At 44.2% G+C, this 27187-nt stretch overlaps 1 protein-coding gene across 2 annotated transcripts in view; it reads left to right on the top strand.

Moving 5' to 3' along the window:
- The window catches only part of LOC110529587 (solute carrier family 35 member F1), a 147225-nt gene that overhangs the window by 76219 nt on the left and 43819 nt on the right, over window positions 1-27187 (top strand). For both annotated transcript variants that reach the window (XM_021611930.3, XM_090242896.1), the window contains exon 3: window positions 24136-24263. In XM_021611930.3, the coding sequence (XP_021467605.1) occupies window positions 24136-24263 (128 nt within the window). The remainder of the gene's footprint in view (window positions 1-24135; window positions 24264-27187) is intronic.

Raw genomic sequence — 27187 nt, 5'->3', positions numbered from 1 at the left:
TGCAAAGCTGTCATCAAGGCAAAGGATGGCTACTTTGAAGAATCTAAAATATATTTTGAACACTTTTTTTGGTTAATACATGATTCCATATGTGTTGTTTCATAGTTTTGATGTCTTCACTATTATTCTACAATGTAGAAAATATTAAAGAAAAATCCCTTGAATGAGTAGGTGTGTTCAAACTTTTTACTGGTACTGTATGCAGTTGTCTATAACGACACAAGGCGAGACGAGATGCAGACGCAGGAGGCAGATGGTTTGAGCTCTGGTATTTTTACCATCCAAGGGATAGACAAAAGGCAGGTCAGGGAACGTTCAAGGGAACGTTGACGTTCAAGCGTCAGGGAAAGGAAAGAGTCCAAAGCGGTACAGGGCAGCAGGCAGGCTCAAGGTCAGGGGCAGGCAGACTGGTCAGGCAGGCGGGCTCAGTCAGGACAGGCAAGAGTCAAAACCAGGAGGATGAGAAAATGAGAGACTGGGGAAAAACAGGAGCTGAGACAAAAACGCTGGTTGACTTGAACAAACAAGATGAACTGGCACAGACAGACAGAAAACACAAGTATAAATACCCAGAGGATAAGTGGGGAAGATGGGTGACAACTGGAGGGGGGTGGAGACAAGGACAAGTGAAACAGATCAGGGTGTGACATTGTCAGTAGTTATAATATACGTAATTCTAAATATACAAACATATTATTTCCGAGCAAGCTGCTCACTGTTAGACAGCGTGGCTACTTTTCCAAGAGGCACCTCTGCCAAATTGCTCCCGTTCTTTGTTGTGTAAGGCCATAGACAGAGTCTGGCTGTAATAGGGAGCAGCGGTAAACATGACCATGCACAGAATGAATAGTGATGGTTGAGTGCCTTACTGGAAGGGAGACTACAACAGGAGCAGCTGCCTACCCCGGCTCTGCAGCCAACAGCCCAACAGTTCTGTTGTCTCACTCACTTGTAACTAAAGTTATTAGAGTAACAGATCAGTAATATGAATAAATTAATAACCCTCTCATAACCAACAATGTTTTTTGATCAAGCCACCAGTTTATTCTGAGCTGCGCTGAAAAACAAAACATCGACAACAAACGCATAGCCTAACCAACCAAGTGCTTAAACTGCAACAGCTTTGACCTCATAGTGCTTTTACAACCCACCATCCCACTGTTTTTGGGGGGATTAACTGAATTCACTATCCACTAGTCCACAGGTTTCCTCCTAACCTTTGGCTCTGACCACCACCTACTGTAAGTGTAAGGGTAAGCAGCAGCAGCGCCTCCACTCTATTATTCCTGACTTGTGAAATGAATTGTTGCTCAGCTCCTCTCCGCCGGCAGCTAGGTAGCTTTTCACTGTCCTTCATCCCTGCTCCCAATAAGGCTTCCTGGTCCCCTCGTCCCCACTCAAATTCGATTTACGCTGTGGCCTAGCTGAATTGGGGTCAGCAGGAAGGCCGAGCTGGCACTCCCCCAAGGCTTCTCTCTCTCTTTCTTCGCCTCTCTCTCTCCTCCACCCCACTCTCTCAAGTGCATCACTTATCACAGGAAGTGAGGCGAGGTGATTATTCATATTAATACGCTGAGCTGGTTATTAATTACATTGAGTTAATGCTGATGATTGATAGCAGGTTTTTTCTCAGGCTGCACCATCAGTGGTGGCTGCCTCTCCCTCTTCATTTTACAGCAATTACCCAGCACTGAACCTCACTGATTGGGAAGGATATTAAATACACACAGACAGAGCTAGCTCTAATGTGCCAAAGAATGCGTTTAGCATTTTATTAACTCGAGTAACTGATGACGATCTAGAGCAGAAGTTTTTTTTTAAATGTCATCCAATGTCAAATTGATTTTACAATGAGATTTTATTGATGCAGAGAGATGTTTTGTGCTCACTGTAGATGAAAACAGAACAGGTCTTGGTGAGCACAGTAAGAAACCAAATTTTAAATTAGATTTTTTTAAATAAATTATTTCACCTTTATTTAACCAGGTAGGCTGGTTGAGAAAAAGTTCTCATTTGCAACTGCGACCTGGCCAAAGCAATTTGACACAAACAACAACACAGAGTTACACATGGAATAAACAGACATACAGTCAATAATACAGTAGAAAAAGTCTATATACAGTGAGTGCAAATGAGGTAGGATAAGAGAGGCAAGGCAATAAATAGGCCATGGTGGCAAAGTGATAAGAGAATTTCCAATCCCAATGATAATAACAATCAATCAATAGCTCTGACCAATTCCTGATGTTTGTAAGACCATGGGTATAATAATAATTAGTCAAAGACTCAGCTTATACAAAAGGTTAGTACCGTTTATTCAGAGAATGTTCTAAAGTCAAGAATACAAAACAATTCATTTTATACTGACTTCTCATGCCCACACAGCCATACGCACACACATGTCCTGCTACCCAGCCACCAGAGCTTTGTGACCTTGTTCTTGACACGTACTCCCTGTTCTCTCCCAATCTCTAGTCAGGTCGGCACCAAGCTCAGACAGTCTGTGTTTATAATACCATAAAGACACATTGTCTTTACCCTAATTCTGATTAGGACTACACATTTATTGATTATGATTTTATACATTCTAATCAATTCCATACAATTATATGTTTCAGGGCGGAATATTCTAATCATTCAATTAACAGACAATTCTCACCTATCACAAAGTAATTACAATATAGCAATTAAACACTGGAATGGTAGATGTGCAGAAGATGAATGTGCAAGTAGAGATTCTGGGGTGCAACGGAGCAAGATAAATAAATAAATACAGTATGGGGATGAGGTAGTTGGATGGGCTATTTACAGATGGGCTATGTACAGGTGCAGTGATCTGTGAGCTGCTATGACAGCTGGTGCTTAAAGCTAGTGAGGGAGATATGTGTCTCCAGCTCCAGTGATTTTTGTAGTTCGTTCCAGTCATTGGCAGCAGAGAACTGGAATGCGAGGTGGCCAAACGAAGGATGGGCTTTGGGGGTGACCAGTGAGATATACCTGCTGGAGCACGTGCTATGGGTGGGTGCTGCGATGGTGACCACTGAGCTGAGATAAGGCAGGGCTTTACCTAGCAGAGACTTGTAGATGACCTGGAGCCAGTGGGTTTTACGACGAGTATGAAGCGAGGGCCAGCCCACGAGAGCGTACAGGTCGCAGTGGTGGGTAGTATATGGGGCTTTGGTGACAAAATGGATGGCACTGTGATAGACTGCATCCAATTTGTTGAGTAGAGTGTTGGAGGCTATTTTGTAAATGACATTGTCGAAGTCGAGGATCGGTAGGATTGTCAGTTTTATGAGAGTGTGTTTGGCAGCATGAGTGAAGGATGCTTTGTTGCGAAATAGGAAGCCGATTCTAGATTTAATTTTGGATTGGAGATGCTTAATGTGAGTGTGGAAGGAGAGTTTACAGTCTAGTCAGACACCTAGATATTTGTAGTTGTCTACATATTCTAAGTCAGAACCGTCCAGAGTAGTGATGCTGGACGGGCGGGCAGGTGCGGGCAGCGATCAGTTGAAGAGCATGCATTTAGCTTTACTTACATTGAAGAGCAGTTGGAGGCCACGGAAGGAGAGTTGTATGGCATTGAAGCTCGTCTGGACTTTAGTTAACACCGTGTCCAAAGAAGGGCCAGAGGTATACAGAATGATGTCGTCTGCGTAGAGGTGGATCAGAGAATCATCAGCAGCAAGAGCGACATCATTGATGTATACAGAGAAGAGAGTCGGCCCGAGAATTGAACCCTGTGGCACCCCCATAGAGACTGCCAGAGGTTCGGACAACAGGCCCTCCGATTTGACACACTGAACTCTGTCTGAGAAGTAGTTGGTGAACCAGGCGAGGCAATCATTAGAGAAACCAAGGCTGTTGGAGCCAAGGCTGTTGAGAAACTGAGTCTGCCGATAAGAATGTGGTGATTGACAGAGTCGAAAGCCTTTGCCAGGTCGATGAATACAGCTGCACAGTAATGTCTCTTATCGATGGCGGTTAGGATATCATTCAGGACCTTGAGCATGGCTGAGGTGCACCCATGACCAGCTCTGAAACCAGATTGCATAGCGGAGAAGGTACGGTAGGATTCGAAATGGTCAGTCATCTGTTTGTTAACTTGGCTTTTGAAGACCTTAGAAAGGCAGGGTAGGATAGATATAGGCCTGTAGCAGTTTCGGTCTAGAGTGTCTCCCCCTTTGAAGAGGGGGATGACCGTGGCAGCTTTCCCATCTTTAGGAATCTCAGACGATACAAAAGAGAGGTTGAACAGGCTAGTAATAGGGGTTGCAACACTTTCGGCAGATCATTTTAGAAAGAGAGGGTCCAGATTGTCTAGCCCGGCTGATTTGTAGGGGTCCAGATTTTGCAGCTCTTTCAGAACATCAGCTATCCGGATTTGGGTGAAGGAGAAATGGGGAGGCTTGGGCGAGTTGCTGTAGGGGGTGGAGGGCTGTCGGGGTAGGGGTAGCCAGGTGGGAAGCATTGGCCAGCAGTAGAAAAATGCTTATTGAAATTCTTAATTATAGTTGATTTATCAGTGGTGACAGTGTTTCCTAGCCTCAGTGCAGTGGGCAGCTGGGAGAAGGTGCTCTTATTCTCCATGGACTTTACAGTGTCCCAGAACTTTTTTGAGTTTGTGCTAAAGGATGCAAATTTCTGTTTGAAAAAGCTAGCCTTAGCTTTCCTAACTGCCTGTGTATATTGGTTCCTGACTTCCCTGAAAAGTTGCATATCACGGGGGCTATTCGATGCTAATTCAAAACGCAATAGGATGTTTTTGTGCTGGTCAAGGGCAGTCAGGTCTGGGGTGAAACAAGGGCTATATCTGTTCTTAGTTCTACATTTTTTGAATAGGGCTTCCTTATTTATTAACATGGAGAGGAAAGCACTTTTGAAGAGCAACCAGGCATCCTCTACTGACGGGATGCGGTCAATATCCTTCCAGGATACCCGGGCCAGGATGATTAGAAAGGCCTGCTTGCTGAAGTGTTTTAGGGAGCGTTTGACAGTGATGAGGGGTGGTCGTTTGACCGCAAACCCATTACAGAACCAGGCAATGAGGCAGTGATCGCTGAGATCGTGGTTGAAAACAGCAGAGATGTATTTGGAGGGCAAGTTGGTTTGGATGATATCTATGAGGGTGCCCGTGTTTACAGATTTGGGGTTGTGCCTGGTGAGTTCATTGATAACTTGTGTGAGATTGAGGGCATGCCCCAGTTTAGGTCACCTATCTGTGCGAGCTCTGAAGATAGATGGGGGAAATCAATTCACATATGGTGTCCAGGGCACAGCAAGCGGCAACTGTGAGAGACTTATTTCTGGAAAGGTGGATTTTTAAAAGTAGAAGCTCAAATTGTTTGGGTACAGACCTGGATAGTAAGACAGAACTCTGCAGGCTATCTCTGCAATAGATTGCAACTCCGCCCCCTTTGGCAGTTCTATCTTGTTGGAAAATGTTATAGTTAGTGATGGAAATCTCATGGGTTTTGGTGGTCTTCCTAAGCCAGGATTCAGACACGTCTAGGACATCCGGGTTGGCAGAGTGTGCTAAAGCAGTGAATAAAACACACTTAGGGAGGAGGCTTCCAATGTTAACATGCATGAAACCAATGCTTTTACAGTTACAGAAGTCAACAAATGAGAGCACCTGGGGAGTAGGAGTGGAGCTAGACACTGCAGGGCCTGGATTGCCCTCTACATCACCAGAGGAACAGATGAGGAGTAGGATAGGGGTAAGGCTAAAGGCTATCAGAACTGGTCGTCTAGTACGTTCGGAACAGAGTAAATGGAGCAGGTTTTTCAGGGCGATAGAATAGATTCAAGGCATAATGTACAGACAAAGGTATGGTAGGATGTGAGTACATTGGAGGTAAACCTAGGTATTGAGTAATGATGAGAGAGATATTGGAAAGACTGTTTTAGCCTCCGCATGCGGTGACGTCGATTGACCAGTCGTGATGGATTAGTAGGGTTCCTAGTAGCAGAGTGGTCCAAGTCCAATTGGCAAAATAGGTATAGTGGCCCAAGAAATTGTCCGATAGATCTATTCAGCTAAAAGTCCAATATGCTCTAGACAGCTAGCAGGCTGCGGCTAGCAGCTAGCGGGCGAATTATCTAATATCTGAAGGACTGAAACCATCCCTCCACTGACTCCATGGGTGCTAATGTGACTTACACAAAGACCTTTCTTGCCAAATTAAATGTGTTGTTTATTTTGCTTAAGTGTCCAGGTGGCAATTATTATGTTGGAAAGTCTGAGAGAGAATTAAAAGTTTTAATTATAGAGCAAGATCAGAACTGGTGATGATAAGTCCCCTGTGTCCAGACACATAATGTGTGCCAACTGAGGTTCCAGGGCATAGAAGTTGTACAGCCACTGTCATGTTGTCTTGTCTCTGTCCTTTCCCTTCACCCTGTCTCCCTCTGCTGGTCGTGTTAGGTTACCTTTTCTCCCCCGCTTTCCCCCAGCTGTCCCTTGTCTCCTCTAACTACCCATTCACCCCGTTCCCCACCTGTTCCCTTTTTTCCCTCTGATTAGGTCCCTATATCTCTCTCTGTTTCTGCTCCTGTCCTTGTCGGATTCTTGTTTGTTTGTGTTTCATGCCTGAGCCAGACTATCGTCATGTTTGCTGTAACCTTGTCCTGTCCTGTCGGAATCTGCCGGTCTATCTGAGCCTACCTATGTTTGGTTATTAAAGAAGCTCTGTTTAAGTTAGTTCGCTTTTGGGTCCTCATTTACTCACCATAACAGAAGAATCCGACCAAGAATGGACCCAGCGACTTCGGATCCTCTCCACTCAGCCGTCGAGATCCAGGGAGCGATGCTAGGCAGACACAAACAGGAATTGTCTGCTGCTCGACATGCCGTTGAGACCCTGGCCACCCAAGTCTCCAACCTCACTGAGCAGGTTCACCATCTCCGCCTCGATCCACCGGCCACTTCCAGGGCTTTCGAATCTCCGGAGCCCAGAATCAATAACCCGCCGTGTTACTCTGGGGAGCCCACTGAATGCCGCTCGTTCCTCACCCAGTGTGATATTGTGTTTTCTCTCCAGCCCAACACTTACTCCAGGAGCACTGCTCGTGTCGCCTACGTCATATCTCTCCTTATTGGACGGGCTCGTGAGTGGGGCACGGCAATCTGGGAGGCAAGGGCTGAGTGTACTAACCAGTATCAAGACTTTAAGGAGGAGATGATACGGGTTTTTGATCGATCTGTTTTTGGGGAGGAGGCTTCCAGGGCCCTGTCTTCCCTATGTCAAGGCAATCGATCCATAACAGACTACTCTATTGAGTTTCGCACTCTTGCTGTCTCCAGTGGCTGGAATGAGCCGGCCTTGCTCGCTCGTCTTCTGGAGGGTTTCCGCGCAGAGGTAAAGGATGAGATTCTCTCCCGGGAGGTTCCTTCCAGCGTGGATTCCTTGATTGAACTCGCTATTCGCATTGAGCGACGGGTTGATCTTCGTCACCGAGCTCGTGGAAAGGAGCTCGCGCTCTCCGTCGCCTCCCTCTCCGCATCACTACCATCTTCCTCTGCCGGCTCGGGTGCTGAGCCCATGCAGCTGGGAGGTATCCGCATCTCGACTGAGGAGAGGGAACGGAGAATCACCAACCGCCTCTGTCTCTATTGCGGTTCCGCTGGTCATTTTGTCACTTCATGTCCAGTAAAAGGCCAGAGCTCGTCAGTAAGCGGAGGGCTACTGGTGAGCGCTACTACTCCTGTCTCTCCTTCAAGATCCTGCACTACCTTGTCGGTCCATCTACGCTGGACCGGTTCGTCAGCTTCCTGCAGTGCCTTAATAGACTCTGGGGCGGAGGGCTGTTTTATGGACGAGACCTGGGCTCGGGAACATGACATTCCTCTCAGACAGTTAAAGGAGCCCACGGCCTTGTTCGCCCTGGATGGTAGTCCTCTCCCCAGGATTCAGCGTGAGACGCTACCTTTAACCCTCACTGTTTCTGGTAATCATAGTGAAACCATTTCTTTTTTAATTTTTCGTTCACCTTTTACACCTGTTGTTTTGGGCCATCCCTGGCTAGTTTGTCATAATCCTTCCATTAATTGGTCTAGTAATTCTATCCTCTCCTGGAACGTCTCTTGTCATGTGAAATGTTTAATGTCTGCTATCCCTCCTGTTTCCTCTGTCTCTTCTTCACAGGAGGAGCCTGGTGATTTGACAGGGGTGCCGGAGGAATATCACGATCTGCGCACGGTGTTCAGTCGGTCCAGGGCCACCTCTCTTCCTCCACACCGGTCGTATGATTGTAGTATTGATCTCCTTCCGGGAACCACCCCCCCCCGGGGTAGACTATACTCTCTGTCGGCTCCCGAACGTAAGGCTCTCGAAGATTATTTGTCTGTAGCTCTTGACGCCGGTACCATAGTCCCCTCCTCCTCTCCCGCCGGAGCGGGGTTTTTTTTTGTCAAGAAGAAGGACGGGTCTCTGCGTCCCTGCATAGATTATCGAGGGCTGAATGACATAACAGTGAAGAATCGTTATCCGCTTCCTCTTATGTCTTCAGCCTTCGAGATCCTGCAGGGAGCCAGGTTTTTCACTAAGTTGGACCTTCGTAACGCTTACCATCTCGTGCGCATCAGGGAGGGGGACGAGTGGAAGACGGCGTTTAACACTCCGTTAGGGCACTTTGAATACCGGGTTCTTCCTTTCGGCCTCGCTAACGCTCCAGCTGTCTTTCAGGCATTAGTCAATGATGTCCTGAGAGACATGCTGAACATCTTTGTTTTCGTTTACCTTGACGATATCCTGATTTTTTCACCGTCACTCCAGATTCATGTTCAGCACGTTCGACGTGTCCTCCAGCGCCTTTTAGAGAATTGTCTTTTTGTGAAGGCTGAGAAGTGCACTTTTCATGCCTCCTCCGTCACATTTCTCGGTTCTGTTATTTCCGCTGAAGGCATTAAGATGGATCCCGCTAAGGTCCAAGCTGTCATTGATTGGCCCGTCCCTAAGTCACGCGTCGAGCTGCAGCGCTTTCTCGGCTTCGCGAACTTCTATCGTCGTTTCATCCGTAATTTCGGTCAGGTGGCAGCTCCTCTCACAGCCCTTACTTCTGTCAAGACGTGCTTTAAGTGGTCCGTTTCCGCCCAGGGAGCTTTTGATCTCCTCAAGAATCGTTTTACATCCGCTCCTATCCTTGTTACACCTGACGTCTCTAGACAGTTCGTTGTCGAGGTTGACGCGTCAGAGGTGGGAGTGGGAGCCATCCTTTCTCAGCGCTCCCTCTCTGACGACAAGGTCCACCCATGCGCGTATTTTTCTCATCGCCTGTCGCCTTCGGAACGTAACTATGATGTGGGTAACCGCGAACTGCTCGCCATCCGGTTAGCCCTAGGCGAATGGCGACAGTGGTTGGAGGGGGCGACCGTTCCTTTTGTCGTTTGGACTGACCATAGGAACCTTGAGTACATCCGTTCTGCCAAACGACTTAATGCGCGTCAGGCGCGTTGGGCGCTGTTTTTCGCTCGTTTCGAGTTCGTGATTTCTTATCGTCCGGGCTCTAAGAACACCAAGCCTGATGCTTTGTCTCGTCTCTTCAGTTCTTCAGTAGCCTCCACTGACCCCGAGGGGATTCTCCCTGAGGGGCGTGTTGTCGGGTTGACTGTCTGGGGAATTGAGAGGCAGGTAAAGCAAGCACTCACTCAAACTCCGTCGCCGCGCGCTTGTCCTAGGAACCTTCTTTTCGTTCCCGTTCCTACTCGTCTGGCCGTTCTTCAGTGGGCTCACTCTGCCAAGTTAGCCGGCCACCCTGGCGTTCGGGGTACGCTTGCTTCCATTCGCCAGCGTTTCTGGTGGCCCACCCGGGAGCATGACACGCGTCGTTTCGTGGCTGCTTGTTCGGTCTGCGCGCAGACTAAGTCCGGTAACTCTCCTCCTGCCGGCCGTCTCAGGCCGCTTCCTATTCCCTCTCGACCGTGGTCTCACATCGCCTTAGATTTTGTCACCGGACTGCCTTCGTCAGCGGGGAAGACTGTTATTCTTACGGTTGTCGATAGGTTCTCTAAGGCGGCTCATTTCATTCCCCTTGCTAAGCTTCCTTCTGCTAAAGAGACGGCACAAATCATCATCGAGAATGTTTTCAGAATTCATGGCCTTCCGTCAGACGTCGTTTCGGACAGAGGTCCGCAATTCACGTCTCAATTTTGGAGGGAGTTTTGCCGTTTGATTGGGGCTTCCGTCAGTCTCTCTTCCGGCTTTCACCCCCAGTCTAACGGTCAAGCAGAACGGGCCAATCAGACTATTGGTCGCATCTTACGCAGTCTTTCTTTTCGCAACCCTGCGTCTTGGTCAGAACAGCTCCCCTGGGCAGAATACGCCCACAACTCGCTTCCTTCGTCTGCGACCGGGCTATCTCCTTTTCAGAGTAGCCTCGGGTACCAGCCTCCGTTGTTCTCATCTCAGTTCGCCGAGTCCAGCGTCCCCTCCGCTCAGGCTTTTGTCCAACGTTGCGAGCGCACCTGGAAGAGGGTCAGGTCTGCACTTTGCCGTTATAGGGCGCAGACTGTGAGAGCTGCTAATAAGCGTAGAACTAAGAGCCCTAGGTATTGTCGCGGTCAGAGAGTTTGGCTCTCCACTCAGAACCTTCCCCTTAAGACGGCTTCTCGCAAGTTGACCCCGCGGTTCATTGGTCCATTCCGTATCTCTCAGGTCATTAATCCTGTCGCAGTGCGACTTCTTCTTCCGCGATATCTTCGTCGCGTCCACCCGGTCTTCCATGTCTCCTGTGTTAAGCCCGTTCTTCGCGCCCCCGCTCGTCTTCCCCCCCCCCCCCCCATCCTTGTCGAGGGCGCACCTATCTACAGGGTCCGTAAGATCTTGGACATGCGTCCTCGGGGCCGTGGTCATCAGTACCTAGTTGACTGGGAGGGGTACGGTCCTGAGGAGAGGAGTTGGGTTCCCTCTCGGGACGTGCTGGACCGTGCGCTGATTGATGATTTCCTCCGTTGCCGCCAGGTTTCCTCCTCGAGTGCGCCAGGAGGCGCTCGGTGAGTGGGGGGGTACTGTCATGTTGTCTTGTCTCTGTCCTTTCCCTTCACCCTGTCTCCCTCTGCTGGTCGTGTTAGGTTACCTTTTCTCCCCCGCTTTCCCCCAGCTGTCCCTTGTCTCCTCTAACTACCCATTCACCCCGTTCCCCACCTGTTCCCTTTTTTCCCTCTGATTAGGTCCCTATATCTCTCTCTGTTTCTGCTCCTGTCCTTGTCGGATTCTTGTTTGTTTGTGTTTCATGCCTGAGCCAGACTATCGTCATGTTTGCTGTAACCTTGTCCTGTCCTGTCGGAATCTGCCGGTCTATCTGAGCCTACCTATGTTTGGTTATTAAAGAAGCTCTGTTTAAGTTAGTTCGCTTTTGGGTCCTCATTTACTCACCATAACAGCCACCTAACAGGTATTACATGCTGACCAGACCGCGCACAAGTTGATTTTGTCCACCCACACCAGATGTGATCAGCACACGCAGGTTGAAATATCCTAAACAAACTCTGTACCAATTATATTAATTTGGGGACAGGTCGAAGTGCATTAAACATTTATGGCAATTTATCAAGTTAGCTTGCTGTTACTAGCTAATTTGTCATGGTATATAAACATTGGTTTGTTATTTTACCTGAAATGCACAAGGTCCTCTAATCCGACAATTATTCCACAGGTAAAATGGTAAACAGAGGTTTTTTCTAATAATCTCTCCTCCTTCGGGCTTCTTCTTCTTCTGACTTTATATGGAGGTTGGCAACCAACTTTAAGGTGCATTACCACAACCAACTGGATTGGAGTGTGGACCTCAGTTCATCTTTCAATCACACACGTGGGTATTTGCTACTAAAAACCAATGAGGAGATGGGGAGAGGCATGACGTGCAGCTAGTTGAACGTCACAAATAGAACCAAGTTCTATTTTAGTGCCTGGCTACGCAGACGCTTGTTGACATGCGTGAGCAGTGTGGGTGCAATGATTGAATAACAGGTACAGTTGACGTCGGAAGTTTACATACACTTAGGTCGAAGTCATTAAAACTAGTTTTTCAACTACTCCACACATTTCTTGTTAACAAACTATAGTTTTGGCAAGTCGGTTAGGCCATCTACTTTGTGCATGACGCAAGTAATTTTTCCAACAATTGTCAGGCAGATTATTTCACTTATAATTCACTGTATCACAATTCCAGTGGGTCAGAAGTTTACATACATTAAGGTGACTGTGCCTTTAAACAGCTTGGAAAATTACAGAAAATGATGTCAGGTAGAAGCTTCTGATAGGCTAATTGACATCATTTGAGTCAATTGGAGGTATACCTGTTGATGTATTTCAAGGCCTACCTTCAAACTCAGTGCCTCTTTGCTTGACATCATGGGAAAATCTAAAATAATCAGCCAAGACCTCAGAAAATAAATTGTAGACCTCCACAAGTCTGTTCATCCTTGGGAGCAATTTCCAAATGCCTGAAGGTGCCACGTTCATCTGTACAAACAATAGTACACAAGTATAAACACCATGGGACCATGCATGTCTCCTAAAGATGAACGTACTTTGGTGCGAAAAGTGCTAAATCAATCCCAGAACAACAGCAAAGGACCTTGTGAAGATGCTGGAGGAAACAGGTACAAAAGTATCTATATCCACATTAAAACGAGTCCTATATTGACATAACCTGAAAGGCCGCTCAGCAAGGAAGAAGCCACTGCTCCAAAACCGCCATTAAAAACGCCAGACTACGGTTTGCAACTGCACATGGGGACAAAGATCGTACTTTTTGGAGAAATGTCCTCTGGTCTGATGAAACAAAAATAGAACTGTTTGGCCATAATGACCATCGTTATGTTTGGAGGAAAAAGGGGGAGGCTTGCAAGCCGAAGACACCATCCCAACTGTGAAACATCGGGGGTGGCAGCATCATGTTGTGGGGGTGCTTTGCTGCAGGAGGGACTGGTGGACTTCACAAAATAGATTGTATCATGAGGTAGGAAAATTATGTGGATGTATTGAAGCAACATCTCAAGACATCAGTCAGGAAGTTAAAGCTTGTCGCAAATGGGTCTTCCAAATGGACAATGACCCCAAGCATACTTCCAAAGTTGTGGCATAATGGCTTAAGGACAACAAAGTCAAGGTATTGGAGTGGCCATCACAAAGCCCTGACCTCAATCTAGAAAATGTGTGGGTAGAACTGAAAAAGCGTGTGCGAGCAAGGAGGCCTACAAACCTGACTCAGTTACACCAGCTCTGTCAGGAGGAATGGGCCAAAATTGACCCAACTTATTGTGGAAGGCTACCCGAAACAATAGACCCAAGTTAAACAATTTAAAGGCAATGCTACCAAATACTAATTGAGTGTATGTAAACTTCTGACCCACTGGGAATGTGATGAAAGAAATAAATGCTGAAATAAATCATTCTCTCAACTATTATTCTGACATTTCACATTCTTAAAATAAAGTGGTGATCCGAACTGACCTAAGGCAGGGACTGGGTTTGAATGTATTTGGCTAAGGTGTATGTAAACTTCCGACTTCAACTGTATGTGTAAATGTATTTTGCAATGCACAGGACGCGAGCGGTGTGGTCAGCATGTTCGGTAGTAGGTGATAAATTGCTGTTACAGAGGGAGATTTTAAATCCATGTCTTACAGAGAGCCCTAGAGTCCTGAATGAAGAACTTCTGTTAAGTTGCTTCCTGTGAGCAACAAAGTGCCTATTTCTTTGTTTATTGTCATTTTTACTTTGAAGCTCTTGTGGAAAATAGTAGGAAATGTCTGTAAATAATGTATGTAAAGAATCATTGTGAAGAAAGAAAGATGCAGTACTGCAATGTGACATCATCTATAAATATGGGTGAATGCCTATTGTCTGTTTGTGACCTCTGAGGCAAAAAAAAAATACCTTAACTTAAATAATATTTCAGTGGGTGAGTTTTTCCCTTTCTTCAAGTATATGCTTTTTGAACCTGGCACCCGAAGACCTTTTGTCACTACAAACATTTGAGCTAAGCACGCCAATTTCTCCTATGTTTACACAGAGACCCAACACAGCAAATGCCACCTTGTGTCAGAATCTCCCATCTGCCACCATGGGGACCAACATGCCTGGAAGGCTCTCTCTCTCTCTCTTCTCTAACACAATAATGTCTCCCAAGCATATGGCCCAGCAGGTTAAGGCATTGTTTTTCAGGATTCACAGATTAATGGGAATGTCTGCCAGCATTCGTCTGTACCAATCTGTCCGAGCAGAGAGAGCGGGACAGGCTTTGCCAGGTGGAGCCTGTCCAAAAGAAATGACTGAACAGCCATAATGGTTAGAATCACTGAAACTCTCAAACCCGTTGCAGAGCGGAGAACCTGAGGACTGGGTTGGGGTGGGGGGAGAAATGTGCAGAAACATTATTTCTATTTGTGTTTGCCCTGTCTCGTCCATCTGTGCTGAACTGCTTGAACTTGTGCCCAGAAAATAAGCAGTCAGGGAACCATAAGCATCATCCTCTTCTCTGTTAATAGTTCACAGATATATTCATGATGGAAACCAAGAATATTCATTTTTTTGTATTCATTTTTTTAATTCATGTGGACCTTTACCTAATTAATCACCTCTAAGTGAAATTCAATGCATATATTTTTAATTGAAATAGATGTATTTACCATGAAGGCTAAAAAGCTGGGAAAGCCTCCACTAATGGTCTCTTCTATAGAAACACAGACAGAGATGAAATGTCAAGGTCGTAATGGATTCACTAATATACTGCATACTGTATGGTGACCGACCAGGTGATAGTACGTGTTATCTGTGGGGTAGGCTATTCTCTAACAGCTATCCAGTTGTCACATTTTCACAGACATAGAGGGACTTTAATGACATGGCTGCTAGGGTAAAGATGTTAGCTCTCTTCAGAAATAGCCTTAACACAGCATTATTCACTCTGTGTGTACCGTAATAAAGTGTTAGAAGGGAAAAAAACTGACTTTGCAGGCTGAATGATGCAATACACCTGCAATGACTTAATTCCCTTCTATTACAATGTGGCAATACCCACAGCTTACCTCTTCTTTTCATCAAGGTTTTAACTTTATTTCTCTATGGAATATTCAAGCAATCAATTGGACAAATAGCCTTCATCAACATCTCCTTATCTCCCCGAATGTCCTTGACTGTCGACTCTGACTTTGGTTTTTGTCAGTCACTTTATCAGGCATTGTACAATAGTGCTTTTAGTTGTATTCACACATTGTGTTACGTTACAGTCTTATTCTAAAATTGATGAGGGGAAAAAACTATCTGCACACGATAATGACAAAGCAAAAACAGGATTTTAGAAATGTTGCTAATTTACAAAAAATGTATGAAATATCACATTTATAAAAGTATTCAGACCCTTTACTCAGTACTTTGTTGAATAACCTTTGGCAGCTATTACATCTTCCAGTCTTCTTGGGTTTGATGCTACAAGCTTGGCACACCTGTAATTGGGGAGTTTCTCCCATTCTTCTCTGCAGCTCCTCTCAAGCTTTGTCAGGTTGGATGGGGAGCGTCTCTGCACAGCTTTTGTCAGGTCTCTCCAGAGATGATCGATTGGGTTCAAGTCCGGGCTCTGGTTGGGGCACCCAAGGACATTCAGAGACTTGTCCCGAAGCCACTCCTGCATTGTTTTGGCTGTGTGCTTCGCCCCCAGGTTAAGGTCCTGATTGCTCTGGAGCAGGTTTTCATCAGGGATCTCTCTGTACTTTGCTCCATTCATCTTTCCCTCAATCCAGACTAGTCTCCCAGTCCCTGCCGCTGAAAATCAATCCCACAGCATGATGCTGCCACCACAATGCTTCACTGTAGGGATGTTGCCAGGTTTCTTCCAGAAGTGACACTTGGCATTCAGGCCAAAGAGTTCAATCTTGGTTTCATCAGACCAGGGAATCTTGTTTCTCATGGTCTGAGAGTCTTTAGGTGCCTTTTGGCAAACTCCAAGCGGGCTGTCATGTGTCTTTTACTGAGGAGCGTCAGATTGTTGTCCTTCTGGAAGGTTCTCCCATCTCCACAGAGGAGCTCTCGAGCTCTGTCAGAGTGTTCATCGGGTTCTTGGTCACCTGCCTGACCAAGGCCCTTCTCCCCGATTGCTCAGTTTGGCCGGGTGGCCAGCTCTAGGAAGAGTCTTGGTGGTTCCAAACTTCTCCCATTTAAGAATGATGGAAGCCACTGTGTTCTTGAGGACATTCAATGCTGCAGAAAAATGTTGGTACACTTCCCCAGATCTGTGCCTCGACACAATCCTGTCCCGGAGCTCTACGGACTATTCTTTCGACCTCATGGCTTGGTTTTTGCTCTGACATGCCCTGTCAACTGTGGGACCTTAAATAGACGTGTGTGCCTTTCCAAATCATGTAGAATCAATTGAATTTACCACAGGTGGACTCCAATCAAGTTGTAGAAACATCTCAAGGATAATCAATGGAAACAGGATACAACTGAGCTCAATTTAGAGTCTCATATCAAAGGGTCTGAATACTTATGTAAATAAGTTATTTCTGTTTTATTTTTTTACAAAAATCTGCAAAAATGTCAAACAGTTTTCTCTTTGTAATTATGGGCTATTGTGTGTAGATTTCTGAGGATTTGTTTTTATTTAATCCATTTTAGAAGAAGGCTGTAAAGTAAACACATGAGGAAAAAGTCAAGGGGTCTGAATACTTTCAGAAGGCACTGTATATATACACTACCGGTCAAAAGTTTCAGAACACCTACTCCGTTCAAGGGTTTTTCTTAATTTTTACTATTTTCTACATTGTATAATAATAGTGAAGACATCAAACCTATGACATAACACATATGGAATCATGTAGTAACCAAAAAGGTGTTCAACAAATCTAAATATTTTTATATTTGAGATTCTTCAAAGTAGCCACCCTTTGCCTTGATAACAGCTTTGCAAACTCTCAGCATTTTCTCAACAAGCTTCAGCTGGAATGCTTTTCCAACAGTCTTGAAAGAGTTCCCACATATGCTGAGCACTTGTTGGCGCTTTTCCTTCAATCTGCGGTCGGACTCATCCCAAACTATCTCAATTTGGTTGGGATTGTGGAGACCAGGTCATCTGATGCAGCATTCCATCACTCTCCTTCTTGGTAAAATAGCCCTTACACAGCCTGGAGGTGTGTTGGGTCATTGTCCTGTTGAAAAACAAATGATAGTCCTTCTAAGCCCAAACCAGATGGGATGGCATATCTCTGCAATTTATCTCTATCTCAGCAATTTGACCATGAAGGCCTGATTCACACAGTCGATGTTGAGATGTGTCTGTTACTTGAACTCTGTGAAGCATTTATTTGGACTCCAATTTCTGAGGCTGGTAACACTAATGAACTTATCCTCTGCAGCAGAGGTGTTTCTGGGTCTTCCATTCCTGTGGCGGTCCTCATGAGAGCCATTTTGATCATAGCGCTAGGTTGAAGATTTCAAAATGATTGATATTTTCCGTGTTGACTGACCTTCATGTCTTAAAGTAATGATGGACTGCTGTTTCCATTTACTTATTTGAGCTGTTCTTTGCCAGAATATAGACTTGGTAGTTTACCAAATAGGGCTATCTTCTGTATACCACCCCTACGCATTAAGAAGGAAAGAAATACCACAAATGAACTTTTAACAAGGCACACCTGTTAATTAAAAATGCATTCCAGGTGACTATCTCATGAAGCTGGTTCAGAGAATGCCAAGAGTGTGCAAAGCTGTCATCAAGGCAAAGGGTGGCTACTTTGAAGAATCTAAAATCTAAAATATATTTAGATTTGTTTAACACTTTTTTTTGGTTACTACATGATTCCATATGTGTTATTTCATAGTTTTTATGTCTTCACTATTATTCTACAATGTATAAAATAATAAAAATAAATAAAAACCCTTAAATGAGTAGGTGTGTGCAAACGTTTGACTGGTACTGTGTGCGTGTGTGTGTTTTGGTGACAGTTTGGTGAAGTTGTCTCGAGTCAGTACTCTTCAATATCTCCTGTGGTATTTTCCTTCAGGAGCCTGCAGGTACTTGGTCAGGTCAATACCTTTGTCCTCCCAGTTGGTGATTGCCTCTGAGAGCTCTTTTATTGTTTTTTAGGAGGGAGGGAGGCTCTGCTCATCCCAGCCTATTGACAGCAGAGGAGACTCACTGAGCTACAGCTATGGTCACAACAGAATTCTTACCGCTGATGTACATGCGTTGGATTGTGCTTCTGTCCCAATAGGCACATAATCAATAATGTAATAAGGTATGTCTGTACTAGGGTTGAGGGAGGAAGTAGGAGAGGCAGAGAGCAACTAGCCTACCCTCGCCTATCTAACCACACACGTGGCTATATTGAGAGAGTTTTGAGAGCTATGAGGCTGTAAAGAAAATAGGCGTCTTGATTTAGAATTAGGCCAATGAAGAAAGCCCTACACCAATGAAATCAATGATTCCATTAAGTCTGGATCGAGTGGTATTGATTAGGGGTGGCAGGTAGCCTGGCGGGTAGGAGCGTTGAGCCATTAACTGAAAGTTTACTAGATCAAATCCCAGAGCTGACAAGGTAAAATATGTCGTTCTGCCCCTGAGCAAGGCAGTTAACCTCCACACCTCTCTGATTTAGAGGAGTTGGGTTAAATGCAGAAGACACATTTCAGTTGAATGCATTCAGTTGTACATCTGACTAGGTATCCCCCTTTCCCCATTTCAGACACCGAAAAGCAATTTAAATGTATCCGGGGAAATCAGAAAACATCTCCAGACCTGATTAGAGATGCAGAGGAGATGAGTATATGAGGCAGGATATGTAGCAGTCAGCAGCTTTTAACAAGGCCAGAATAAGAGAACATTAGCCTGTCTGGGTAGTGACGGAGTGCAAATGAAGCTAGCTAGCTCAGGTCCCCTGGAGCTTCCCTGGGTACGCACACACTGATTGGCCATGTAAAAACAATGAATAATGCTACTATAGAAATAGATCCTGCAGTGCTCTGCATTTAACTTACTCTACCACTTAAAGTACTGCCAGTCCAATAATTGGATGAGGAATAACGAGACCATTGGATGTTAATGTTTCATTCAGGCCCCTCCCCTCTGCATCTGCCAAGGGTACTAGAAGGAACTTCTAGTACTAGCTGAAGTGTTGAAGAAAACAAACAAATCTCGCCTTGCAAACTCACACTTCGACATCATCCAAGATTAGAGAGGTGTCTTTCTGCTTAGTGTTAGTGTGATTAGTGTCTCAAAACGGAGGAGAGATTGGGCCGCCCATGCTGTCATTTCAAACACTGGAAGTCCCACTTAATGAAGGCGCTGATCTTTGCCCGAGGTGTGCAAATAAACTCTCATTGCTTACGCACAGAGCCATAGGAGGGAGAGAGCCCATCAAAGTCACACAGATCATTGGCTTCCAATCACCTGGCCTTCTGTTTGCATTGTGTCTGATGTGATGTTTGTTGTCTCTAGTCTAACAGACACAGATCAGAAGGTAAATGGAGGAAGAAGGCTGGGACACACACACAGTGCCCTTGAGGATTCCCATTTCACCTGAACTACCTCATTTGCAACACACAGTCACTCAGTATGTGAGACAATCCCGTGAAAGTCAAACAGACCAAGATAATAAATAATCTGATTATGACACCCCGCCCGCCGTACCCCCACACCTCTAAGATTAATATATGGCCTAGTGGTGATACACACACACACACACACACACACCCAGGCTGAACTAACACACAGAGAGGGTATAAAGTCACGCCCAGACTGAACTAACACACAGAGAGGGTATAATGTCACTCCCAGGCTGAACTAACACACAGAGAGGGTATAATGTCACACCCAAGCTGAACTAACACACAGAGAGGGTATAATATCACGCCCAGGCTGAACTAACACACAGAGAGGGTATAATGTCACGCCCAGGCTGAACTAACACACAGAGAGTTAAAATAACATTTTAAAATAATCTATCAGCAAGTAGCCTAGCCTACAATACAAGATAATAAATTCAATAAATGAATGAAGCCAATAGGCTAGTGGTTTCAGCTATATTGTTGTTGAAACGATGTAGGCCTTATGACCTTTTTAACCAATAAGAGAATATGTCAAATTACTTGAATAGCCTATGGAAAAAGTGAAAAAATGTGTATTCGCATCAGTAAGCTAAGTGACTGAAATGTAAGTATTGGAAGGTTCATGAAAACACCAGGGAAGCTCATCAGGTAGGCTAGAGGCCAAATGTGTGTGTAGAGAAGATGTGCATTGCTTTCAATTGCTAGACTAATGATCATGAGCACTCACCTCAACACAGCTAACATTTCCCAGCATAATTGTAACCTAATATTCAAACGGAGATTCAGTGAAAAGAAAGATCTGACATTGATTTATCAAGAGAGGTTCCAATGCTTTTGTCAAAGCAGCAATGACTCTGTCCCAATCAAAAGGGAGCTGGAATTATCAGTTGACCACACATTTTATATAATTACATAATTTCTGAATGAAAGTTGGTACCTACATGTAGCCTATTGAAGGCAATAGGTCAGAATATACAGTGGCAAGAAAGTGTTTAAACCTTTTGGAATTACCTGTATTTCTGCATACATTGGTCATCAAATTTGATCTGATCTTCATCTAAGTCACAACAATAGACAAACATAGTGTGCTTAAACTAATAACACAAATTATTGTATTTTTCTTGTCTATATTGAATACATAATTTAAACATTCACAGTGTAGGTTGGAAAATGTATGTGAACTCCTAGTCTAATGACTTCTCCAACCTGGAGTCCAAACAATGAGACGAGATTGGAGATGTTGGTTAGAGCTGCCTTGCCCTATAAAAAAACACTCACAAAATTTGAGTTTGCTATTCACAAGAAGCATTGCCTGATGTGAACCATATCTCGAACAAAAGATCTCAGGAGACCTAAGATTAAAGAATTGTTGACTTGCATAAAGCTGGAAAGGGTTACAAAAGTATCTCTAAAAGACTTAATTTTCATCAGTCCAAGGTAAGACAAATTGTATATAAATGGAGAAAGTTCAGCACTGTTGCTAATCTCCCTAGGAGTGGCCGTCCTGCAAAGATGACTGCAAGAGCACAGCGCAGAATGCTCAATGAGGTTAAGAAGAATCCTAGAGTGTCAGCTAAAGACTTACAGAAATCTCTGGAACATGCTAATATCTCTGTTGTTGAGTCTACGATACGTAAAACACTAAACAAGAATGGTGTTCATGGGAGGACACCACAGAAGAAGCTACTGCTGTCCCAAAAAAACATTGCTGCACATCTGTAGTAGGCAAAAGTGCACCTGAATGTTCCACAGCGCTACTGGAAAAATATTCGGTGGACAGATGAAACTACAGTTGAGTTGTTTGGAAGGAACACACAACACTATGTTTGGAGAAAAAAAGGCACAGCACACTATCATCAAAACCTCATCCCAACTGTAAAGTATGTTGGAGGGAGCATTATGGTTTGGGACTGCTTTGCTGCCTCGGGGCATGGACAGCTTGCTATCATCGATGGAAAAATGTATTCCCAGATGAAGATCAGATCAAATGTTATGACCGATTTATGCAGAAATCCAGGTATTTCCAAAGGGTTCACATACTTCTTGCCACTTTACATACAATAGGCCTATAACATCCAAGTTGCATGATTGCCGATGCTTACACATAAGTGTCTCAATAAAAATGTTCTATGTTTAAAATTCTAAAACACCAAATTAGACCTGCCTTGTTATAAATTAGGCCTACCTTTATTATAAATTAGGCCTACCTTATTATAAATTAGGCCATCATCACTGTCAATTGTGAATGATAATTATTCACGTTTTACTGGTGAAACGTCCATGCTACATGCATGCCAACCATTTGATCCCAATTTCAGGTTCATGGAAATATGCATTTTGATCATCTTAAATGACGTAGGCTAAGTAGCATAGCTGTTTAATCTCATTTTAGAGCCGATGGAGTTAAACACAGCCACCTGGAATTTGTTTCAATCAAAGCATATTTTAGCCTATGGCACCTGCGGTTGAGGTCTGTCCACATGAGAAAAAAACATTTCAGCACAATCATCCTAAATTTTCATCAGAAATTATGTGGTGTTTTTGGTATGACAGTAGCCTAACATTATCTATGCTATTATATTTGGTTTGTTATGTAGAATACTAATGAATCATAACGTGATCTTCCAAGACATGGCACCATTCTGGAAGTGGCGGAGCATGGAGGTGGCACTGCACCCCTGATTTATAACGGTTGGATGACTTCTGGGAGTTTTATCTCAAACCACTTTTTACACCATTGCAGCTAGACAAAAGATTCGGGAATGACCCAAAATCATGTAGGACTAAACCCCCGAAAGCCAGATCCTGGTGACTTCCCTGGTCCTTAGACGTATGTGTAGAGAAAGAACACAGTGACATCCCTGTTTAACCTAACAGATAACCTGCTCTTGAAGCTGAACGCTAAGCTATGGACATAAAACTAGGTAAATACACCTGTACTTTTAGGAAACAACATTTCTCCGTGAACAGTGGCAGGCTGGCTGTTTTTTGTGCTGTGTGACCGTTACCCGGTGATTGTAATGGCCTATAGTAGAGCACAGAACCATCCAGAGTCTGGGAAAGGAAACAGCTCCCCATCACAGCACTGCACTCTGCAATCCTGCCAGTCAAGGAAAGGAAGCCATTTTGAACCTTTTCCCTACAAATGTTTAACTCCAGGAATCTGTACAACTGGTGGCATATCTCTGTGTGCTTAGAAAGAGTGTCAATATGTGCAAATTCATAGTAATTTGACAATTAAATTCAGTGCATCTGTTACAAGTTTCTATAATTATTCAAGCACAGTATTAGCTTAGATTTCGCATAAAGTTCCAGCACATTTATCAGTGCTCTAACGGTATCAGTGTACAAGACTATACTGTAGCTACCGTAGTAATAACCCCAACAACCTGTTTGATGTTTTTGAGCATGAATGAATAATTAGCTTTTGGATGCCTCCTACCTGCTCCTCTGTAAATAGTGTTGTGCTGAAGGTCTGAACTCGCTTCTTTGTTGTCTCCAATTATTCCTCCTCTCTGGCCTGACTCTCTTTTTCTCTCACTCTACCCACACTCTGATCCCAGAGAGCTTTCTTTTGCCAATTATGATCATTAAAAAAAGCAGACATTTTAGAATGCTCTCATGTTGGGCTTGTTGTGCTAAGAGATTACTGCACACAGTGCTAGCTATAATAACGGAAAACAAATAACTAGTTAACCGCATTGTTCTATTGAGATTGCAGGGGAGGTTTTTTTACCCTCCCATGATCCTTGGGAAGAGGCTGACTTCTCTCAAGGGTGGTTTTCATTTATCTGTTTGTTTTGTCATGTTAATTGCTTCCTTTGTTTTATCTGTCTTGTAATTAATTTTGAAATGTTAGCCATGCACTGAAGCTGAAAGGGAAATCTTATATACGATAGTTCAATGAGGTAGCGTTCTCTTGGCAGTCGCCAAACTCAGACTCGTCGGACTGCCAGATGGTGAAGCGTGATTCATCACTCCAGTGAATGTGTTTCCACTGCTTCAAAGTTCAATGGTGGCGAACTTATCACCACTCCAGCCGACACTTGGCATTGCACATGGTGATCTTAGGCTTGTGTGCGGCTGCTCGGCCAAGGAAACCCATTTCATGAAGCTCCCGACTAACAGTTTTTGTGCTGACTTGCTTCCAGAGGCAATTTTGAACTTGGTAGTGAGTGTTTAGCAATTCAGGACAGACAATTTTTGTTGCCCTTAGAAATGTCCACTTTACAATAATAGCACTTACAATTGATCGGGGCCCTCTAGCTGGGCAGAAATTTGACGAACTAACTTGTTGGAAAGGAGTCATCCTATGACGGTGCTACGTTGAGAGTCAATTAGCTTTTCAGTAAAGCCATTCTACTGCCAATGTTTGTCTATGGAGATTGCATGGCTGTGTGCTCGATTTTATACACCTGTCAGCAACGGGTGTGCCTGAAATAGCCAAATCCACTAATTTGAAGGGGTGTCCACATACTTTTGGAATATATAGTGTATATCCACCCACAATATCTCATGAGCTTACAGTTATATTCCCTGTGGGAACAGACGTTGTTATAACATGTCTCTCTTATTCTCTTCACAGGTGAGGAGAATCTGCTGGCAATACTGAAGAGGCGATGGTGGAAGTACATGATTCTGGGACTAATAGACATCGAGGCTAACTACCTGGTTATCAAAGCCTACCAATACACCACACTAACAAGCGTACAGGTGAGTCTGTTTACGTCTATCACATCTGAACCCATAGGTGTGTGTGTGTGCGCAATGGGTGCATGGGTACAAACGTGTGTGTAGGTGTTTGTGTGTCTACTATATTATTCTGCCGGTCCCTAGACATCCCCCTGACTGGTCAGCCATAAGACGGTAAGACAGCAATGGCCTTTGAGTCCAGAGGCGTAGGCAGAAATTGCTGTGTGGCTGGGCCTGAGTAAAAGTGACTGGGCCAACATTTTCTAGCAGAAATACATAGACATCAGTGGTGTAGTCGTGGTGCATGGAAAAGTGGTGCATGGAAAACATTTCCCAAATGGCCTGCCTGGTGAATGAATAAGCATCCTGTGCAAAATAATTCTATGAAAAACAGATGTAGGCTACTCTGAATTACCTACAATCATGGCAATGCAAAATACATCCACCATGATATCCAGAATGAAATAAAAGGCCCTTATGGCTGATATGTTAGGCTAAGGGGCCAGATAAGCGGATGTTAGTCGTTACTGATTCATCTCTGTATTGTATGTTTTGCTAGAGGACATTTATGGATTACAAAAAAAGGCTTAGGCTACATTAAATTCCATACACCATGGTTTCCACATATTCCTACCCTAATATTACTATTTTTGTATAACTTTTTTATCTTTTAGTCTTGCCACTTGATTTCTGTAGGCCTAGGCTATTTCGTGTACAGGGGAACTGATGATCGCAACCGGATTGAGTCTGGTCCTCTGGCCTGAACCTCATAACCTGTCCCTAAAGTTCTTCTATCGAGAAGCAAAATAAATCTGTAAAACTGATGAGACATGAAAAAATGCCCAATTCTCATTGTGAATGTGACTCATTCTCATTGTGACTGCGAATCATTCTCATTGTGAATGCGAATCATTCTCATTGTGAATGCGACTCATTCTCATTGTGAATGTGAATAATTCTCATTGTGAATGTGACTCATTCTCATTGTGAATGCGAATATCAGGAGTCAGAGAACAGAGTGGAGGGCGGAGCTGTCTCGTGCTGAAATATTTTATTAGACTTTCGCGGGCTCAGCATTACCTGCCCGTATGGTACTCAAAAGCCCAAAAGTGCCTACTCTTTGTGAAAACAACCAACCAACAATACAAACACTTTAGGCTTATATCTTGAACTGTTCGGCTATGAAACTTATGGGTATGAAATTAATAGCTCACTTTGAATAAGCAAACGCTAGCTACTCTATAGACATTCAGACATGAAATCATGTCTGGTATGAGTACAACAGCTCACTTGAATCCGCAACCTTCATACATAGCCTAATATCACGGTGGGTATGAATACAGTAGCTCACTTTGAATCAAACACATAGGCCTGACCTACCAAGGCAGGCATGAAAACATTAGGCTAAATTGAAAATAAACAGTATCCAGACCTAACTTTCACATTTTACAGCACAAGTGTAGATGCCTAGGCATGGTGTTGAAGGTGGAGATTATATCACCATAGTCCAAAAGGTCCCTGAGTTCCGTTTCAAAGGACAACCAGGCTACAATTGTTGAGATGTGCAGTCAGCATGCAAGTTCTGATGGATGTTTTGATACGGCCTGTAGTGAAAAAAATGGCCAGACCAGTTGCACTAAATTCTTCCACTGCTCTGTCGTTTGCTACATACTTTAGTCTGAGACTGCCATCATTGAAGTCATTTGTGGTGAAGAGGGGCAGGAAGGGGGGTTGTACAAAACAAAGTCATCAGTGATTGGATTGTCTCTAACCAATCAGAATATCAAAGCAAATGACATATTTTTAAACTGCCACTTTACCCAGATGTGTTCTGGCTCTGGCCCAACCCATCGGTTTCTGGACCAATCAGACTACCCCGTGTTCACATTCGGTACTCAGATCCAGACTCATTGTGGAGAAGAAACTAACGTTTGTTTGTGTGGCGTTTGGCCAGAGCAAGGAGTCTGCGTAGCCAGGCAAGTGGAGAGGTCTCTCTCAACAGTAAGTCATACGAAGTGTGATGATGTTCCTTAGTTGTCTATTGATATTAGGAGAAATGTCAGGGCTACAGCTGTCTAAACCTTCAATAAGGGATGGGAATTCCTGACCTCATAAACACGCTTCATTCAGCATCTTCAGCAGAGATATGATAGTGACCACATGGGGCCAGCAGTGATTATTTCAGTGGAAAAGTCCTAGACCCTGGCAGACAGGGCGCTGCTGCTTTCATTTAGGTCTGACCCCAATTAGGTGACTGGCAAATTGTTTGGTCATAAGGCTGTTGGTCGACCTTGATTGTTGTCGTCGTGCAGTAACAAATATATATATATATTTGCGCCCATCTCAGTGAACTAGTCCATTGTGGAGGCCTAGACTAAAAGCCAATTTATGTTTGATCCAAAAAAAATGTAATCGGATGCTCCATAGGGGTGGTGTGACACAAATGCGGAGCCTCCAGAGGCATGCAGAGGCCAAATCAAGCACCATACCGCATGTTCTTGCGCCTCCCAAATTTTGTAACAATGCGGAGGGCTCTGTATAGCTCTGCATTAGCATAATTAGTTAACGGTAGGTTGGGGCAGTAGCTCCTGTATATAAACAAACTCACTACCTTGAAAACAGCTCTGCACTGCTCAGCGAAGCGCAATAAGTATGAATGCCTTGACTTCTGCTGAGGCCATATCACCATAACTGCTGCATGGCCAATGCAGATGTGGGATTGATCATGTGCACATTCATTGTTGTGCTTTGCTTGTTAGTGTAGATTAGTACATTTACCGTTAATTCCCATAATTTCTAATCTACAATGTTGTTCATTTGGTTATGGTAATTTATTTTAATGCATTCAATATTATTATTCAAGTATTCCCATTCTCATTGTGTGAGTGGACACTTTTTTGTTGTTGCAGAATGCAAAACCAATGCTACCATTTGTGAGAAACAAG

Source organism: Oncorhynchus mykiss, chromosome 8 (assembly GCF_057628025.1).
Source record: "Oncorhynchus mykiss isolate SJ-2025 chromosome 8, ASM5762802v1, whole genome shotgun sequence".
Taxonomy (NCBI): domain Eukaryota; kingdom Metazoa; phylum Chordata; class Actinopteri; order Salmoniformes; family Salmonidae; genus Oncorhynchus; species Oncorhynchus mykiss.
The sequence above is the reverse complement of the archived record's forward strand: the minus strand, read 5'-3'. Positions and strand labels throughout refer to the sequence as shown.